Raw genomic sequence first — 21,675 nt, 5'->3', positions numbered from 1 at the left:
GGTCATTCATAAGTATATATATTTTAATCATATACTGGCCATATTAAAATCCTATACTTAAATCCTAAGTCACACAAACGTTTCTTATACAATATTTAATTTCTATGCATTCAAAATGTAAAATTAGTAAATAAAATTAAAAACAATATACCATATGTGGATTATAAAAATACTGAGAAGTCCAATTCTTTGTTCATACCCAAAGGCTCAATGGAATCTAATGTATCTATCCAAAATGTTTCCCTTTGTTTTAACAGTAATTCTCTACTCTTCCCCACGTCTAGGTCTTCTCACATGATCAATAATTTGAAATCTCATTTGGCTAATGACTATATTTCAAAAAATTTGATGAAACTCAGGCCTCCGTGTTCCCACATCTTATATTGCTTTTATGCTCATTTAAGCACTCCTGGACCCTGCGGGTGGTCTCACCTACATAGAGCCACTCACTCAGTCACTTAGTTAAATATACAGCGTATGTGGTATTCCATGTAAAGAAGTCCCTGGTCCATGAGCTAGTGACGTATGGGATATACATTCCTACCAGGAGGGGCAAAGTTTCCCAAACCTTAAAATGCCTATAAATACACCCCCTCACCACACCCACAATTCAGTTTTACAAACTTTGCCTCCCATGGAGGTGGTGAAGTAAGTTTGTGCTAGATTCTACGTTGATATGCGCTTCACAGCAGGCTGAAGCCCGGTTTTCCTCTCAGAGTGCAGTGAATGTCAGAAGGATGTGAAGAGAGTATTGCCTATTTGAATACAATGGTCTTCCTCTAGGGGATCTATTTAATAGGTTCTCTGTTATCGGTCGTAGAGATTCATCTCCTACCTCCCTTTTCAGATCGACGATGTACTCTTATATACCATTACCTCTACTGATTCTCGTTTCTGTACTGGTTTGGCTATCTACTATATGTAGATGAGTGTCTTAGGGTAAGTAAGTCTTATTTTATTTATGACACTCTAAGCTATGGTTGGGCACTTTACATATAAAGTTCTAAATATATGTTTTAAACTTATATTTGCCATGATTCAGGATAATCAGTATTCCTTCTTTCAGACTGTCAGTTTCATTATTTTGGGATAATGCATATGAATAAATATTTTTTCTTACCTTAAAAATTTTCAATACTATGTTGCAGGCTCGTAAATCTGTGTCTAGTAAGATTTTTTATCGAGTTTGGAAGATTTACATCTCATGATGCTCTTCTCATTAATTCTCTTGGCATTCTTTTAGAATTTTTAGGATTTTATAGTTTCTTCAGGATGGTTTGGATAAGGGTTTTTGTCTAAAAGTTCCTTGAAAGGACAAATCTCTGCTTTTTCTGTGCTAATCTTTCTGTTACTCATTGTTTTGTTCAGGCTTTGGTTCGTATTAATCCTGTCATTAAGCCAATTTCTCCTCCTTGGAGTCTTAATTTGGTTATGAGGGCTTTACAGGCTCTTCCGTTTGAGCATATGCTTTCTTTGGACATTTAAATTACTTTCATGGAAAGTATTGTTCCTTTTAGACATCTCTTCAGCTAGAACAGTTTTTGAATTATCTGCTCTTTCTTGTGAGTCTCCTTTTTCTGATTTTTCATCAGGATAAGGTGGTTTTGCTGTCTTCATTTCAATTTTTACCTAAAGTTGTTAATTCTAACAACATTAGTAGAGGAATTATTGTCCCTTCCTTGTGTCTTAATCCTAAGAATTCTTTGGAAAGATTCTTACATTCTTTGGATGTGGTAAGAGTTTTGAAATTTTATGTTGAAGCTACTCAGATTTCAGAAAGACTTCTAGTCTATTTGTTATCTTTTCTGGTTTTAGGAAAGGTCAGAAGGCTTCTGTCATTTCTTTGGCATTTTGGTTAAAGCTTTTTTGATTCATCATGCTTATTTGGAGACGGGTTATTCCCCGCCTCAGAGGTTTACGGTTCATTCTACTAGGTCAGTTTCTACTTCCTGGGCTTTTAAGAATGAAGCTTCTGTTGATCAGATTTGCAAAGCAACGACTTGGTCTTCTTTGCATACTTTTACTAAATTCTACCATTTTGATGTTTTCTATTCTTCAGAAGCAGTTTTTGGTAGAATAGTACTTCAGGCAGCTGTTTCAGTTTGATGCTTCTGCTTATAATTTCAGTTTTTTTCATTATAAAAATTGAAACTTTTGATTTGGGTTGTGGATTAATTTTTCAGCGGAATTAGCTGTCTTTATATTATCCCTCCCTCTCTAGTGACTCTTGCGTGGAAGTTCCACATCTTGGGTATCTGCTATCCCATACGTCACTAGCTCATGGACTCTTGCTAATTACATGAAAGAAAACATAATTTATGTAAGAACTTACCTGATAAATTCATTTCTTTCATATTAGCAAGAGTCCATGAGGCCCACCCTTTTTGTGGTGGTTATGATTTTTTTGTATAAATCACAATTATTCCAATTCCTTATTTTTGATGCTTCGCTCCTTTCTTATCAACCCACTTCTTGGCTATTCGTTAAACTGAATTGTGGGTGTGGTGAGGGGTGTATTTATAGGCATTTTAAGGTTTGGGAAACTTTGCCCCTCCTGGTAGGAATGTATATCCCATACGTCACTAGCTCATGGACTCTTGCTAATATGAAAGAAATGAATTTATCTGGTAAGTTCTTACATAAATTATGTTTTTTTCTCAGTCTGGTTGTGTGTAAACAAATTGCCTTTTATCATGGAATTGCAATTTCCACAATTAAGGCAGGGGAAACAACTACACTTTTTTCATTTTCTTTTTATAATTTTTTTACCACTCCCAATATCTACATGTACAAGTTAATCTCATTTTAGATGCTAGGATAGGGAGAATAGCACTCTGGGACATTAGGGTTGCATTTATGTAGTATAGACCAATGTTTCTTAATTATGCTCATAATGTTACAAACACCAGAGATTTTTTCAGATAATTTTTCTTCCCCTCTCCAGTGTGTTTTAATTCCTGCTTTAGCAGACTGTGGGCATCCCCTTTGTTCAAATTTTCTAGCCATATCACTGTCTCATCTGCAATTTATCCTTTTCAAATACTATCCTTATCATACTGGAAGTTCACCGAGATTGCTTGGGCTTCCAGCATTATGTTTTACGATGGGCTATGTACTGCATGACTTAGATCTACGTACATTTGGCCCAATGAGTTAGATAAAATGCTTTTCTCTTGTAAGGTGTATCCAGTCCACGGATCATCCATTACTTGTGGGATATTCTCCTTCCCAACAGGAAGCTGCAAGAGGATCACCCACAGCAGAGCTGTCTATATAGCTCCTCCCCTTCCTGCCACCTCCATTCATTCTCTTGCAGCTCTCGACAAGCATGGAAGCAGTTAGAGAGATGTGGTGTTATTTAGTTATTTTTTCTTCAATTCAAAAGTTTGTTATTTTAAATGGTACCGGAGTTGTACTATTTTGGTCTCAGGCAGAAAATAGAAGAGTCTGCCTGTGGTCTCTAATGATCTTAGCAGGTTGTAACTAAGATCCATTGCTGTTCTCACACATAACTGAAGAGAGAGGTAACTTCAGCTTGGGGAATGGCGTGCAGGGTCTCCTGCTATGAGGTATGTGCAGTCTAAATTTTTCTAGAGAAATGTATATGCTAGAAAATGCTGTTGATACCAGATTTATTTAAGGTAAGCCTGATTACAGTGATTTAATAACTACTAGTATCATGCTTACTATTAGAGGTAACACTCTTATTATTTTTTCAAACTACTGAAATATAAAACGTTTGCTGGGAGTGCTTAAACATTTTTTATATGCTTTCTGGTGATAAACTTTATTGGGGCCCAGTTTTTTTCCACATGGCTGGCTAAAATTTGCCTAGGATAGTTTTGTTAGGCCTCTCACTGTGTAGACAGGAAGTGGGAGTGGCCTAATTTCGCGCCTAGATGCGCATTAACTTTTGCAGACTGAGACATCCAGTTTTCCTAAAGGAGTTCCCTGAATGCTTAGGACCTCTCTGAAGGGTTTTGGTGCTTTCCAAAGTCGTTTGTATGGCAAGGTAGGGCCACAGCAGAGCTGTGGCAGTTGGTTGTGACTGTTAAACGTCTATTTCTCCTGTTAAGTGTAGTCAGTCCACGGGTCATCCATTACTTATGGGATATTAACTCCTCCCTAACAGGAAGTGCAAGAGGATCACCCAAGCAGAGCTGCTATATAGCTCCTCCCCTCTACGTCATACCCAGTCATTCTCTTGCACCTAACTAATAGATAGGACGTGTGAGAGGACTGTGGTTATTAAAATTAGTTTTTATTTCTTCAATCAAAAGTTTGTTATTTTAAACAGCACCGGAGTGTGTTGTTTTTTCTCAGGCAGCATTAGAAGAAGAATCTACCTGAGTTGTGTATGATCTTAGCGGACGTAACTAAGATCCATTTGCTGTTCTCGGCCATTCTGAGGAGCGAGGTAACTTCAGAACAGGGGACAGCGGGCAGGGTTCACCTGCAAGGAGGTATGTTGCAGTATATTATTTTCTAAGGAATGGAATTGACTGAGAAAATACTGCTAATACCGATGTAATGTAAGTACAGCCTTAAATGCAGTAGTAGTAACTGGTATCAGGCTGATATGTGTGTATGTTTGCACTGAAGTATTTCTGGGGAATGGCACTTCACTAAGAAAATACTGTATATATATAACTTATAGCCTCTCTGCAGTGAAAGCGACTAGCAACAGGCTTTTTATTAACATCTCATATATTTATATTTAAAACGTTTTCTGGCATGTTAATCGTTTTTTCTCTGAGGTACTTGGTGAAAAAATTTTTCATGGGCATTATTTTTCCACATGGCTGTCATTTGTTTTGAATAAAATCAGTTTACTGAGCTTCCCCACTGTTGTAGTATGAGTGGGAGGGGCCTATTTTGGCGCTTTTACTGCGCAGTAAAAATTCAGTCACAAGTCTTCCTGTTCTCCCTGCATGATCCAGGACGTCTCTACAGAGCTCAGGGGTCTCCAAAACTAGTTTTGAGGGAGGTAATCACTCACAGCAGACCTGTGAGACTGTGCTTTGACTGTGAAAAAAACGTATATATTTTTATTGTTATCCGTTTTTTGGTATTGAGGGGTTAATCATCCATTTGCTAGTGGGTGCAATCCTTTGCTAAATTAATAAATTTAATGTGAAAATTTGGTTTCTATAACTAATCCGGTTCATGTTATTTCAACTGTGACAGTTTTTTGTGTGCTTCTTAAAGGCACAGTAACGTTTTTTATATTGCTTGTAAATTTATTTGAAAAGTATTTTCCAAGCTTGCTAGTTTAATTGCTAGTTTGTTTAAACATGTCTGACACAGAGGAATCTCTTTGTGCAATATGTTCAAAGGCCAATGTGGAGCCCAATAGAAATTTGTGTACTAATTGCATTGATGCTACTTTAAGTAAAAGCCAGTCTGTACATGCAAAGAAAATTTCACCAGACAACGAGGGGGAAGTTATGCCGACTAACTCTCCTCACGTGTCAGTACCTGCATCTCCTGCTCAGGAGGTGCGTGATATTGTGACGCCAAGTACATCAGGGCGGCCATTACAAATCACCTTGCAAGACATGGCTAATGTTATGACTGAAGTTTTATCTAAATTGCCAGAACTTAGGGGTAAACGCGACCACTCTGGAGTGAGAACAGATTGCGCTGAAAATACTAGGGCCATGTCTGATACTGCGTCACAATTTGCAGAACATGAAGACGGAGAGCTTCATTCTGTGGGTGACGGATCTGATCCAAATAAACTGGATTCAGACATTTCAAATTTTAAATTTAAGCTTGAGAACCTCCGTGTGTTACTAGGGGAGGTATTAGCGGCTCTGAATGATTGTAACACGGTTGCAATCCCAGAGAAAATATGTAGGCTGGATAAATATTTTGCGGTACCGACGTGTACTGACGTTTTTCCTATACCTAAAAGGCTTACAGAAATTGTTAACAAGGAGTGGGATAGACCCGGTGTGCCTTTCTCACCCCCTCCTATATTTAGAAAAATGTTTCCAATAGACGCCACCACACGGGACTTATGGCAGACGGTCCCTAAGGTGGAGGGAGCAGTTTCTACTTTAGCTAAGCGTACCACTATCCCGGTGGAGGATAGCTGTGCTTTTTCAGATCCAATGGATAAAAAGTTACCTTAAGAAAAAAGAGGGTTACCTTAAGAAAATGTTTGTTCAACAAGGTTTTATATTGCAACCCCTTGCATGCATTGCGCCTGTCACGGCTGCGGCGGCATTCTGGTTTGAGTCTCTGGAAGAGACCATTAGCTCAGCTACATTGGATGAGATTACAGACAAGCTTAGAGTCCTTAAGCTAGCTAATTCATTTATTTCTGATGCCGTAGTACATTTAACTAAACTTACGGCTAAGAACTCCGGATTCGCCATTCAGGCGCGCAGAGCGCTGTGGCTTAAATCCTGGTCAGCTGATGTGACTTCTAAATCTAAATTGCTTAACATACCTTTCAAGGGGCAGACCTTATTCGGGCCCGGTTTGAAAGAAATTATCGCTGACATTACTGGAGGTAAGGGACATGCCCTGCCTCAAGACAGAGCCAAACCAAGGGCTAGACAGTCTAATTTTCGTGCCTTTCGCAACTTCAAGGCAGGAGCAGCATCAACTTCCTCCGCTCCAAAACAGGAAGGAACTGTTGCTCGCTACAGACAGGGCTGGAAACCTAACCAGACCTGGAACAAGGGCAAGCAGGCCAGAAAACCTGCTGCTGCCCCTAAGAAAGCATGAAGTGAGGGCCCCCGATCCGGAAACGGATCTAGTGGGGGGCAGACTTTCTCTCTTCGCCCAGGCTTGGGCAAGAGATGTCCAGGATCCCTGGGCGTTAGAGATCATATCTCAGGGATATCTTCTGGACTTCAAAGCTTCTCCTCCAAAAGGGAGATTTCATCTTTCAAGGTTGTCAACAAACCAGATAAAGAAAGAGGCGTTTCTACGCTGTGTACAAGATCTTTTACTAATGGGAGTGATCCACCCGGTTCCGCGGTCGGAACACGGACAAGGGTTTTACTCAAATCTGTTTGTGGTTCCCAAGAAAGAAGGAACCTTCAGACCAATCTTGGATTTAAAGATCCTAAACAAATTCCTAAGAGTTCCATCGTTCAAAATGGAAACTATTCGGACAATCTTACCCATGATCCAAAAGGGTCAGTACATGACCACAGTGGATTTAAAGGATGCGTACCTTCACATACCGATTCACAAGGATCATTACCGGTACCTAAGGTTTGCCTTTCTAGACAGGCATTACCAGTTTGTAGCTCTTCCCTTCGGGTTAGCTACTGCTCCAAGAATCTTCACAAAGGTTCTGGGTTCTCTTCTGGCGGTACTAAGACCGCGAGGAATATCGGTAGCTCCGTACCTAGACGACATTCTGATACAAGCGTCAAGTTTCCAAGCTGCCAAGTCTCATACAGAGTTAGTACTGGCATTTCTAAGGTCACATGGGTGGAAGGTGAACGAAGAAAAGAGTTCTCTATTGCCACTCACAAGAGTTCCCTTCTTAGGGACTCTTATAGATTCGGTAGAAATGAAAATTTACCTGACAGAGGACAGGTTAACAAAACTCCTAAATGCTTGCCGTGTCCTTCATTCCATTCCACACCCGTCAGTGGCTCAATGCATGGAGGTAATCGGTTTAATGGTAGCGGCAATGGACATAGTTCCCTTTGCACTCCTGCATCTCAGACCACTGCAGTTGTGCATGCTAAGTCAGTGGAATGGGGATTACTCAGATTTGTCCCCTATGCTGAATCTGGATCAAGAGACCAGAAATTCTCTTCTATGGTGGCTCTCTCGGCCACATCTGTCCAAGGGGATGCCCTTCAGCAGACCAGATTGGACGATTGTAACAACAGACGCCAGCCTGCTAGGTTGGGGCGCTGTCTGGAATTCCCTGAAGTCTCAGGGATCATGGACTCAGGAGGAGAGTCTCCTTCCCATAAACATTCTGGTATTAAGAGCAGTTTTCAATGCCCTTCTAGCTTGGCCTCAGCTAGCATCTCTGAGGTTCATCAGGTTTCAGTCGGACAACATCACGGCTGTGGCTTACATCAACCATCAAGGAGGGACAAGGAGTTCCCTAGTTATGATGGAAGTCTCAAAGATAATTCTCTGGGCAGAGTCTCACTCTTGCCACCTATCAGCGATCCACATCCCAGGCGTGGAGAACTGGGAGGCGGATTTCCTAAGTCGCCAGACTTTTCATCCGGGGGAGTGGGAACTTCATCCGGAGGTCTTTGCCCAAATACTTCGGCGTTGGGGCAAACCAGATATGGATCTCATGGCGTCTCGCCAGAACGCCAAGCTTCCTTGTTACGGGTCCAGGTCCAGGGACCCGGGAGCGGTTCTGATAGATGCTCTGACAGCACCTTGGAACTTCAAGATGGCTTATGTGTTTCCACCCTTCCCGATGCTTCCTCGATTGATTGCCAGGATCAAACAGGAGAGAGCATCGGTGATTCTAATAGCGCCTGCGTGGCCACGCAGGACCTGGTATGCAGATCTAGTGGACATGTCATCCTGTCCACCTTGGTCTCTGCCTCTGAGACAGGACCTTCTAATTCAGGGTCCTTTCAAACATCAAAATCTAATTTCTCTGAAGCTGACTGCATGGAGATTGAACGCTTGATTTTATCAAAGCGTGGATTTTCGGAGTCAGTAATTGATACCTTAATACAGGCTAGGAAACCTGTTACCAGGAAAATTTACCATAAAATATGGCGTAAATACTTACATTGGTGCGAATCCAAGAGTTACTCATGGAGTAAGGTTAGGATTCCTAGGATATTGTCTTTTCTACAAGAAGGTTTAGAAAAGGGTTTATCTGCTAGTTCTTTAAAGGGACAGATCTCAGCTCTGTCAATCCTTTTACACAAACGTCTGTCAGAAGTTCCTCGGCTTGAAGAGTCTCTGAGTTATCGGCCTTACATTGTGATTCTCCTTATCTGATTTTTCATTCAGACAAGGTAGTTCTGCGTACTAAACCTGGGTTCTTACCTAAGGTAGTCACTAACAGGAATATCAATCAAGAGATTGTTGTTCCTTCATTGTGTCCTAACCCTTCTTCAAAGAAGGAACGACTTCTACACAATCTAGACGTAGTCCGTGCCCTGAAATTTTATTTACAGGCAACTAAAGATTTTCGCCAAACTTCTTCCCTATTTGTCGTTTATTCTGGACAGAGGAGAGGTCAGAAAGCTTCTGCTACCTCTCTCTCTTTCTGGCTTCGTAGCATAATACGTTTAGCCTATGAGACTGCTGGACAGCAGCCTCCTGAAAGAATTACAGCTCATTCTATGAGAGCTGTGGCTTCCACGTGGGCCTTTAAGAATGAGGCCTCTGTTGAACAGATTTGCAAGGCTGCAACTTGGTCTTCTCTTCATACTTTTTCCAAATTTTCCAAATTTGACACTTTTTGCTTCTTCTGAGGCTGTTTTTGGGAGAAAGGTTCTTCAGGCAGTGGTTCCTTCCGTGTAAAGATCCTGCCTGTCCCTCCCGTCATCCGTGTACTTTTAGCTTTGGTATTGGTATCCCATAAGTAATGGATGACCCGTGGACTGACTACACTTAACAGGAGAAAACATAATTTATGCTTACCTGATAAATTCCTTTCTCCTGTAGTGTAGTCAGTCCACGGCCCGCCCTGTTTTTTATGGCAGGTCTAAATTTTAAATTATACTCCAGTCACCACTGCACCCTATAGTTTCTCCTTTCTCGTTTTGTTTTCGGTCGAATGACTGGGTATGACGTAGAGGGGAGGAGCTATATAGCAGCTCTGCTTGGGTGATCCTCTTGCACTTCCTGTTAGGGAGGAGTTAATATCCCATAAGTAATGGATGACCCGTGGACTGACTACACTACAGGAGAAAGGAATTTATCAGGTAAGCATAAATTATGTTTTCGTTTTTTTGATCCGTTTTGGAAACTAAGGGGTTAATCATCCATTTGCAAGTGGGTGCAATGCTCTGTTAGCTTATTATACTCACTGTAAAAATTTCGTTTGATTTACTGCTTTTTTTTCACTGTTTTTCAAATTCTGACCTTTTTTATTTTTCTTAAAGGCACAGTAACGTTTTTATTTTTTGCTTGTTAACTTTCTGTAAAGTGTTTTCCAAGCTTGCTGGTCTCATTGCTAGTCTGTTTAAACATGTCTGACATAGAGGAAACTCCTTGTTCATTATGTTTAGAAGCCATGGTGGAACCCCCTCTTAGAATGTGTACCAAATGTACTGATTTCACTTTAAGTTATAAAGACCATATTCTGTCTTCAAAAGATTTATCACCAGAGGAATCTGACAAGGGGGAAGTTATGCCGACTAACTCGCCCCACGTGTCAGAGCCTTTGACTCCCGCTCAAGGGACTCACGCTCAAGAGGCGCCAAGTACATCTAGCGCGCCCATGGCGTTTACTTTACAAGACATGGCGGCAGTCATGGATAATACACTGTCAGCGGTATTATCTAGACTTACCTGGGTTACGAGGAAAGCGAGACAGCTCTGGGGTTAGAAGGAATACAGAGCACTCTGACGCTTTAGTAGCTATGTCTGATACCCCTTCACAATATGCTGAGGAAGGAAAGCTTCTTTCTGTGGGTGATGTTTCTGACTCAGGGAAGATGATTCAACCTGATTCTGATTTGGCAACATTTAAATTTAAGCTTGAACACCTCCGCGTGTTGCTCAGGGAGGTTTTAGCTACTCTGAATGACTGTGACACCATTGCAGTGCCAGAGAAATTATGCAGATTAGATAAATACTATGCAGTGCCTGTTTTCACTGATGTTTTTCCAATACCTAAAAGGTTTTCAGAAATTATTACTAAGGAATGGGATAGACCAGGTGTACCGTTCTCTCCCCCTCCTATTTTTAGGAAATTGTTTCCAATAGATGCCGCCACATGGGACTTATGGCAAACGGTCCCTAAGGTGGAGGGAGCAGTTTCTACCCTAGCTAAGCGTACTACTATCCCCGTCGAGGACAGTTGTGCTTTCTTAGATCCAATGGATAAAAAGTTAGAGGGTTACCTTAAGAAAATGTTTATTCAACAAGGTTTTATTCTACAACCTCTTGCATGCATCGCCCCAGTCACTGCTGCGGCGGCTTTCTGGTTTGAGGCTTTACAGGAAGAGACCCCATTGGACGATATACTTGACAAGCTTAGAGCACTTAAGCTAGCCAATTCATTTGTTTCTGATGCCATTGTTCATTTGACTAAACTAACGGCTAAGAATTCTGGTTTTGCTATTCAGGCGCGTAGGGCGCTATGGCTTAAATCATGGTCAGCTGACGTTACTTCAAAGTCTAAGCTTCTTAATATTCCTTTCAAGGGGCAGACCCTATTCGGGCCTGGTTTGAAGGAGATCATTTCTGATATCATGGGAGGGAAAGGACATGCCCTCCCTCAGGACAGGTCTAATAAATCAAGGACCAAACAGACTAATTTTCGTGCCTTTCGAAACTTTAAAACGAGCGCGGCATCAACTTCCTCTAATACAAAACAAGAAGGAACTTTTGCCCAGTCCAAGTCGGTCTGGAGACCTAACCAGGCTTGGAACAAAGGTAAGCAGGCCAAAAAGCCTGCTGCTGCCACTAAGACAGCATGAAGGATTGGCCCCCGATCCGGTAACGGATCTAGTAGGGGGCAGACTTTCTCTCTTCGCCCAGGCTTGGGCAAGAGATGTCCAGGATCCCTGGGCGTTGGAAATTGTATCCCAGGGATATCTTCTGGATTTCAAAGCTTTCCCTCCAAAAGGGAGATTTCACCTTTCACAATTATCTGCAAACCAGATAAAGAGAGAGGCATTCTTACATTGTGTTCAAGACCTCCAAGTTATGGGAGTGATCCACCCAGTTCCAAAGGAGGAACAGGGACAAGGCTTCTATTAAAATCTGTTTGTGGTTCCCAAGAAAGAGGGAACCTTCAGACCAATCTTAGATCTCAAATTCCTAAACAAATTTCTCAGGGTCCCATTATTCAAGATGGAGACTATTCGTACCATCCTACCTATGATCCAGGAGGGTCAATACATGACTACAGTGGATTTAAAGGATGCTTATCTTCACATTCCGATACACAAAGATCATCATCGGTTTCTCAGGTTTGCCTTCCTGGACAGGCATTACCAGTTTGTAGCTCTTCCCTTTGGGTTGGCTACAGCTCCAAGAATCTTTACGAAGGTTCTGGGGTCACTTCTGGCGGTCCTAAGGCCGCGGGGCATAGCAGTGGCCCCTTATTTAGACGACATTCTGATACAGGCGTCAAATTTCCAAATTGCCAAGTCTCATACGGACATCGTTCTGGCATTTCTGAGGTCGCACGGGTGGAAAGTGAACGAAGAGAAGAGTTCTCTATCCCCTCTCACAAGAGTTTCCTTTCTGGGAACTCTTATAGATTCTGTAGAAATTAGGATTTACCTGACAGAGACCAGGTTATCAAAACTTCTAAATTCTTGCCGTGTTCTTTATTCTACTTCTCGCCCTTCGGTGGCTCAGTGTATGGAAGTAATCGGCTTAATGGTAGCGGCAATGGACATAGTGCCGTTTGCCCGCCTACATCTCAGACCTCTGCAACTCTGCATGCTCAGTCAGTGGAATGGGGATTACACAGATTTGTCCCCTCTACTAAATCTGGATCAAGAGACCAGGGATTCTCTTTTCTGGTGGCTATCTCGGGTCCATCTGTCCAAAGGTATGACCTTTCGCAGGCCAGATTGGACAATAGTAACGACAGATACCAGCCTTCTAGGCTGGGGGGCAGTCTGGAACTCCCTGAAGGCTCAGGGATCGTGGACTCAGGAGGAGACCCTCCTTCCAATAAACATTCTGGAACTAAGAGCGATATTCAATGCTCTTCAGGCTTGGCCTCAGCTAGCGACAATGAGGTTCATCAGATTTCAGTCGGACAACATCACGACTGTGGCTTACATCAACCATCAAGGGGGAACAAGGAGTTCCCTAGCGATGTTGGAAGTTTCAAAGATAATTCGTTGGGCAGAGATTCACTCTTGCCACCTATCAGCTATCCATATCCCAGGTGTAGAGAACTGGGAGGCGGATTTTCTAAGTCGATAGACTTTTCATCCGCCAAACTTCCTTGTTACAGGTCCAGGGATCCCAAGGCAACGCTGATAGATGCTCTAGCAGCGCCTTGGTCCTTCAATCTGGCTTATGTGTTTCCACCGTTTCCTCTGCTCCCTCGTCTGATTGCCAAAATCAAGCAGGAGAGAGCATCAGTGATTTTGATAGCACCTGCATGGCCACGCAGGACTTGGTATGCAGATCTGGTGGACATGTCATCCCTTCCACCATGGACTCTGCCTCTGAGACAGGACCTTCTACTTCAGGGTCCTTTCAACCATCCAAATCTAATTTCTCTGAGACTGACTGCCTGGAGATTGAACGCTTGATTTTATCAAAGCGTGGCTTCTCCGAGTCAGTTATTGATACCTTAATTCAGGCACGAAAGCCTGTCACCAGGAAAATCTATCATAAGATATGGCGTAAATATCTTTATTGGTGTGAATCCAAGGGTTACTCATGGAGTAAAGTCAGGATTCCCAGGATATTATCTTTTCTCCAAGAAGGATTGGAAAAGGGATTGTCAGCTAGTTCCTTAAAGGGACAGATTTCTGCTCTGTCTATTCTTTTGCACAAGCGTCTGGCGGATGTTCCAGACGTTCAGGCGTTTTGTCAGGCTTTAGTTAGAATCAAGCCTGTGTTTAAACCTGTTGCTCCGCCATGGAGTTTAAATTTGGTTCTGAAAGTTCTCCAAGGGGTTCCGTTTGAACCTCTTCATTCCATAGATATCAAGCTTTTATCTTGGAAAGTTCTGTTTTTGGTAGCTATTTCCTCGGCTCGTAGAGTTTCCGAGTTATCTGCCTTACAATGTGATTCCCATTATCTGATCTTCCATGCAGATAAGGTAGTTTTGCGTACCAAACCTGGGTTTTTACCTAAGGTGGTATCTAATAAGAATATCAATCAGGAGATTGTTGTTCCGTCGTGTCCTAATCCTTCTTCAAAGAAGGAACGTCTATTACACAATCTTGACGTGGTTCATGCTTTAAAGTTTTATTTACAAGCTATTAAAGATTTTCGTCAAACATCTGCTTTGTTTGTTGTCTACTCTGGACAGAGGAGAGGCCAAAAGGCTTCTGCAACTTCTCTTTCGTTTTGGCTAAGAAGTATAATACGCTTAGCTTATGAGACTGCTGGCCAGCAGCCTCCTGAAAGGATTACAGCTCATTCTACTAGAGCTGTGGCTTCCACATGGGCCTTTAAAAATGAGGCTTCTGTTGAACAGATTTGCAAGGCGGCAACTTGGTCTTCGCTTCATACTTTTTCAAAGTTTTATAAATTTGCTTCTTCGGAGGCTATTTTTGGGAGAAAGGTTTTACAGGCAGTGGTACCTTCCGTTTAAGTACCTGCCTTGTCCCTCCCTTCATCCGTGTACTTTAGCTTTGGTATTGGTATCCCACAAGTAATGGATGATCCGTGGACTGGATACACCTTACAAGAGAAAACATAATTTATGCTTACCTGATAAATTTATTTCTCTTGTGGTGTATCCAGTCCACGGCCCGCCCTGTCATTTTAAGGCAGGTATATTTTCTTTTTTAAACTACAGTCACCACTGCACCCTATAGTTTTTCCTTTCTCTTGCTTGTCTTCGGTCGAATGACTGGAGGTGGCAGGAAGGGGAGGAGCTATATAGACAGCTCTGCTGTGGGTGATCCTCTTGCAGCTTCCTGTTGGGAAGGAGAATATCCCACAAGTAATGGATGATCCGTGGACTGGATACACCACAAGAGAAATAAATTTATCAGGTAAGCATAAATTATGTTTTTGAGGAAAAAGCTATCTAAAGATTGAAGATACTTTATAATCAAAAGGTGTTTTTGTTTTGTTTTTTGTATATTAACCAATTCAGTGTCATGCTCTCCCAGAGATTATTTTGAGCAGTTTTTCTATTACAAATTCTTGTTTTTTTTTAGTTCTCAAAACTGTGATTTTATGTCTGTAACAATGACATGCCTGTTCTTCACAGCAAAAGTGTGATAAAATAAACATAAAAAGTTGCTTTATTCTTCTGGTATCCTTTGTTTAACACAACACACAGAGGGGAGCCTTGCGCTCACTTGCAAGCACTCAGATAAGATTAAAAGCAAAACTGGAAGTTTCTGCATCTGGCCAAATGGGTCAACCCAGGAACCACAATGCAAGCTCTCAAAAAAAACTGGGAACCTCCCATGGGTGCACTGGCCTATGTCATCTTCCATGATAAATACAAAACATGGAAGTGGACTGCACTCAGACTAAACCGTGTACACCTTTTTCATGACCCTGCAAAATGCACAGTCCTGGGTGCTCAATAGCACTCACAGGTAGCTGTACAGTCCCCAGAGCCCCAGGCGGTTAACCCCAGACAAGTCTGGGTGCAAAGCCCATAGGAAAAATTACAAAATAAATTAACACAACACACAGAGGACGTCTGGCACTTACTTGTAAGCACTTAACTTAGATTAAAAGCAAAACTGGAAAATTTAGTTACTGCATCTGGCCAAATGTGTCAAGCCCAGGAACCACGTCAAGGTCTCTCCCCATCCTGGGTCCCTAATACAGCCCAACAATGCAAGCTCTCAAAAAAAAAAAAAACTGGGAACCTCCCAAGGGTGCACAGGCTTATATAATCTCCAATGATACATACACTTCCGTGTTTTGTATGTATCATGGGAAAGATCATAAGCCTGTGCACCCTTGGGAGGTTCCCAGTTTGTTTGAGAGCTTGCTGTGTTTGGCTGTATTAGGGACCCAGGATGGAGAGAGACCTTGACGTGGTTCCTGGACTTGACCCATTTGGCCATATGTAGCTCTACTAATTTCTGACTTTTCTATCACAAACTCCCCCATCACTCCGCTGCCTTAGAGTTACACTTGACTCCAATCTCCTCTCTTCATTCTGCCACAATTACCTACACAATATTTACAAAATGTGTCTGTTTCTGAGCACTGACACCTCTAAGCAACTAATCCACTCCCTGGTAAATTCCTCTCTCCCACCTCTAATCCTAAATGCCTCTGCCAGTCTAATACACCTGTCCTTCGGCTCTGTATCTGCTGGACTTCTCTGCTGGTCTCTTCACTGGCTCCCCATTTACAGCAGAATTAAATAAAAATCCTTACCCTCACCTACAAAGCCTTCATCAACGCCACTCCCCACTACCTGTCCTTACTAACCAGCAAATATAATCCAGCCCGCCTCTAAGATCCAAAAATGACCTGATCCTTGCATCTTCTTATCACCTCTTACCATGCTTGACTGCAGGACTTCTCTTGTGCAGCACCAACTAACTGGAACTCGCTTTCTTGCGCTGTCAGACTTTCCCCTAATCTGTCTTCTTTTAAACGTTCCTTAAAGACATTTTTGTTTATGGAAGCCTACCACCCATCTCAGTAACAATTGAATTCCACTTACCTAATAATTGGCCCCCATCTAACTCTGTATTATCATGCATACCCTTGCAGTCCTTACCTCCTGTTTCTCACATCCTACCCTTCTAGACTGTAAGTTCCCCCTGTATCTTTATTTTAAAAAGCAAGAATGTAAGGTTAGGTGCCGGCCCATTTTTGGTTCAAGACCTGGGTAGGGCTTGCTGATTGGTGTCTAAATTTAGACACCAATCAGCAAGCGCTACCCTGGTGCTGAACTAAAATTGGGCCGGCACCTAAGCTTACATTCTTGCTTTTTCAAAAAAAAAAAAGATATCAATTTTTTCTAATTCTCTTGGTAATAGGAGTAAATTAGAAGTTTCTTAAAATTGCATGCTCTATCTGAATCATGAACGTTTAATTTTGACTAGACTATCCCTTTTTAAGGGGAAGCTAATTTTATGCTGTCTTTTTAAATGCAAAATATTGCATTTACTTCAAATCTGTAAGGCAGCTAAATGTATATCAGCTTTGCAAAGTATGAAAAGGGGCATAACAATAAATAAATGTAATGATGTAACAGTGCCATTTACAGGGAGGGCAGTCACCTGCTAATACCCCCTCTGTGGTGTCAGAAAAGGTGATCATCTGCATCTTAGCTGGATGAGTCACCACATTTTGGCACAAGGAACTTCCAAGCTTTCATATTAAGGTGTCATTTCTCTTTATAGATGGTATAGAAGTTGTGATCTTCCCTCCTATATCAGTTCCTCCTTGTGGTTATTGCTACAAATAATCACCAATATTTTTACCTTTAGTTTAGAGGGACATGCAACCAATAAGGGTTGATTTTTGTCTCTCTAGAATCACAGCTGGGAATAATGATCACCTGTTCCAATGGACATCAATGGAGGTTCTTATCCCCCCCTCTGCTGTAGTTAGCATATTCCCTTCTTTGAAATGAGTGGTTGAATGTCCCTTGTATGTGCTGTGGCCTAGTTAAAGCCACAGAGCATAAGCAGTGAGGAAGTACTTCTGCCATCATGTGCTATTGATGCCACACAACATAGTGAATGAGGACGGACCTTTGGTAGATCTGTCCAGTCTTTAGATTTTATATTAGAGCTGCTTGACACTAGCTTATCCTTTTCTCATTTTAGTAATTTTCCCCCAATCATAAGGTTGAATTAGTTAAAGCACAATGGAAAAAAAAATACTAATTGTTTGCATTCTCATTTGCCATTAATTTGGAACTTACATTCGATGTTGACCATATCTATTCAAAAGCATTTCCATGAATAATTATTATTTATTTGTAGTATTATTATTATTTAACTCCACTGTAGGACATTTTCATGAAATTGTGCCTTGAAAAATAATATAACTGTTTGTCTGTCTCCTTCTCTGCAGCGTGAATTTAATACAAAAAGTAATCCGTTTCAAGATGGTAGTTTTACTGATGTCAGCGTGGTGGAAATAACTGCAGATGCAAAGAATCCTTATGCAGAGCAGGACATAAAGCCAGTGGACCCTCTTAAAAAAGAGAAAAACACTTCAGATGGGTTAAGCAGTGGCATTGGAGGTTCGTCTTGTATGTCTTCTCCACAGCTGAGTGTGTCAGACAGTGATGAGACTGAATCTGCACAGAACACCTCCAGCACAGTGCAGTATTCCACTGTGATAGTTGGATATAGAAATCAGCAACCAACAGCTGTAGCTCCACAAACATTTTCAAGGTCTGAATCCACCCAACCTCTTCTAGATTGTGAGGAAAAGCCTGAAGATCAAGAATCTATAGAAGAAGGCCAAATAACAATGGTTAATCATTTTTCTGAAGAGAACTGCCCTCAGGAAGATGGCACAGACACGTTAAAAGCATTAGACCAGGACCAATGGTCTGGGTCTTTACAAACTGTTCCGAATCATCCTGGTGGGCAAATAGAGGTTTTTGAAAGACCAGTAGATTCAGACATTAATGTAACCAATGAGGAACTGAAGAGCTATTTACCACAGATTGTAAGACGAGGTGGCTATATGCCACAGTAGGCTGAGACTTGTTTGCCACACACTGCTCTCTTCTTCACCTTTACAAAGCGTTGTGCTTCCTGTGGAAATAAAATGAGTACCTACATATAGGTGACTATACTTAATTAATTTGTTCCATGCAGGACTTAAGCCAAAGAGGTAAATTACTGGAAGCAGCAGTAAAGATTGGATTATTCTCCGTTTAGATCTTTGGGATCCATGTAGCAAAATTAAGAAGGAAAAAAACAGTGCAAGGACCTTTTGATGTCAGTTTACAGGCGTGGAATTTTAAATAATGAAGTATCAACCTTAGAACCTGCAATGCCAAGTAAAGGCTCCAGGTTTAAAAATAAAAATCAAGGTGCTTAATGGACATGTATATATTCTCTATAATGCAAGATGTCACTGAAAACATCTGCTTTAATTGTGTTTAGCAGATCTATAATATTTGCACATTCTAAGCATGTGCTAAACTGAGGTGGCTTTAATATTGTATGCATTTTTAAAAAATGAACTTCCACATTCGTTAAAAAAAATATTCAAATTAATATTAGTGGGATAACTAAATGAACACAAATTTGTAGACTTTAAAAGATTTGCCATGCTAATTCTAAATATAACAACAGATATTTATGCACGCGATATAACTGATTTGAGGCCTACAAACTGTACTTGTTATGCAGCAGAGCAAGTTTTACTTAATTCTTATGCTAAGCGCAGGCTACTACTGAAAGCCCGGTATAAAATACAATTGTGCGCTTGCTGCTTACCTTGGCAATATCAAACGGTTATGTGAAACTAGCAATGTAGAGCCATGGATTTCCTGCTAAATAAACTAAAGATCTTTTGCAGATGAAGAAGCAATTAGATGGTTTACTGTATTTCCAATATGTGCCTTGTTTTGTTTAATCTGTGACTATGCAGTTTCAAATATAGTTTTCATTTTTATTTTTTACACTGCAAAAGGAACCTTTTTTGGCTAAGTGAAAAATTGTATTATGACCGTTGTGTATAGTCTACTGTGATATGTAATTCATAGCATTACAAATGGTTTTATATTAGTGTGACCTCAGGTTGATTAAAGGGACATAGGGGTCAGAATTTAATTGTGCATTGGTGCATTTTCATTTTGAATAGAAGTACGTTTTCAGTATACTTGTATTAGCTAAATGCTTCTAGTAAATGCTATCAGTGTTAATTCAGCTTATGCACAGAGAGCTTGCTGCAGTGACATGATACACACCACCTTGTGCTCTCTGAGCAGCCTTGGTGTATGCTCGTGCACAGGGTGGCAGACAGCATATGTGCATATGCCTCTCAAACAGTGATAGCAGATATTGGAAGCATTTCTGGTAATACAAGTGTACTGAAAAAGTTATTTTTAAAATTGAAATGCAGTTGTGTACATTTCAGTTTGGACTATTATGCCCTTTTTAAAGGACACCTCAGCGCTATTACAGGTGCACAGTAGTCAGCTCTTGCATGTGTGCACTGGGCTTGTGCATGTGGCACTGGTATAAATGCAATAGTATATTGTTGCTGTAGAGTCCAAGCCGCCTGGTAACTTTAATGTCCCTTCAACTGTTAGCTATGTTCTCTAAATTTGCAGTCAATGCCAAATGTTATTTGTTGTGAATATTATCTAAACCGTTTTTATATTTGTGTTTAGCTTCACATTCTCATTTCTGTTATGAGGAATACACAAATGTTTTTTGTTAGTTTCCCTGTAATAGGCAGTGCTTCTCTCTACAACTATCCTTTTGTGAACAGGTATTTTTGTCAGTGAGCAGCTTTTAGTGTCTTGGGGTGTTGTACGCAAGTCAGTGCCAGCTCATGTAACAAACATCCGTAGCATTAATAGTAAAGTGTATTAACAATGGTTTACTTTATGCCTAGAAAACTTTGCAATATGTCCCTGTAATCCTGAGATGCAGATCTTAAGGTTCTTTACATATCTGCCATTGTCTCTAATAATAAAACACCAAGAGCGCGCACTGGTTTCTAGCTACCATTACAATGTATCATTTTATTTTATTTTTTTATTCTGTCACGAATAGAATCAGCTAGTGTGTTTCTGTAGTTTTTTTCTTTCTTTAGGATTACAGATCTAAAATAGCATATAACAAACCACCTATGCCATTTGTTAGTCTGTTCAGTTAATATAGAACAAACCTGCTAGGGGGGGAAATTTTTTATGTATGTGTATATATATATATACACACACACACATATATATATATATATATATATATATATATATATATACACACACACACATATATATATATATATATATATATATATATATATATATATATATATATATATATATATATATATATATATATATATATATATATTTCTCCAACATAGGTGTGTCCGGTCCACGGCGTCATCCTTACTTGTGGGATATTCTCTTCCCCAACAGGAAATGGCAAAGAGCCCAGCAAAGCTGGTCACATGATCCCTCCTAGGCTCCGCCTACCCCAGTCATTCTCTTTGCCGTTGTACAGGCAACATCTCCACGGAGATGGCTTAGAGTTTTTTAGTGTTTAACTGTAGTTTTTCATTATTCAATCAAGAGTTTGTTATTTTCAAATAGTGCTGGTACGTACTATTTACTCAGAAACAGAAAAGAGATGAAGAATTCTGTTTGTATGAGGAAAATGATTTTAGCAACCGTAACTAAAATCCATGGCTGTTCCACACAGGACTGTTGAGAGCATTAACTTCAGTTGGGGGAACAGTTTGCAGTCCTTTGCTGCTTGAGGTATGACACATTCTAACAAGACGATGTAATGCTGGAAGCTGTCATTTTCCCTATGGGATCCGGTAAGCCATGTTTATTACGATTGTAAATAAGGGCTTCACAAGGGCTTATTTAGACTGTAGACATTTTTTGGGCTAAATCGATTGATATTAACACTTATTTAGCCTTGAGGAATCATTTATTCTGGGTATTTTGATATAATAATATCGGCAGGCACTGTTTTAGACACCTTATTCTTTAGGGGCTTTCCCAAAGCATAGGCAGAGTCTCATTTTCGCGCCGGTGTTGCGCACTTGTTTTTGAGAGGCATGGCATGCAGTCGCATGTGAGAGGAGCTCTGATACTTATAAAAGACTTCTGAAGGCATCATTTGGTATCGTATTCCCCTTGGGTTTGGTTGGGTCTCAGCAAAGCAGATACCAGGGACTGTAAAAGGGGTTAAA

At 40.8% G+C, this 21,675-nt stretch overlaps 1 protein-coding gene across 1 annotated transcript in view; it reads left to right on the top strand.

Annotated features, from left to right (window-relative positions):
• IL6ST (interleukin 6 cytokine family signal transducer) overlaps positions 1-19,568 on the top strand; it is a 221,812-nt gene extending 202,244 nt beyond the window's left edge. Inside the window, 1 exon segment of the mRNA XM_053699691.1 lies at positions 17,848-19,568. Coding sequence (XP_053555666.1) covers positions 17,848-18,483 — 636 coding nt within the window. The 3' untranslated portion in view covers positions 18,484-19,568.
• The last annotated feature ends 2,107 nt before the right edge of the window (positions 19,569-21,675 follow it).

The sequence above is a fragment of the Bombina bombina genome, chromosome 2 (assembly GCF_027579735.1).
Source record: "Bombina bombina isolate aBomBom1 chromosome 2, aBomBom1.pri, whole genome shotgun sequence".
In the NCBI taxonomy this organism is placed as follows: Eukaryota; Metazoa; Chordata; class Amphibia; order Anura; family Bombinatoridae; genus Bombina; species Bombina bombina.
This window is presented reverse-complemented; position numbering and strand designations above follow the sequence as displayed.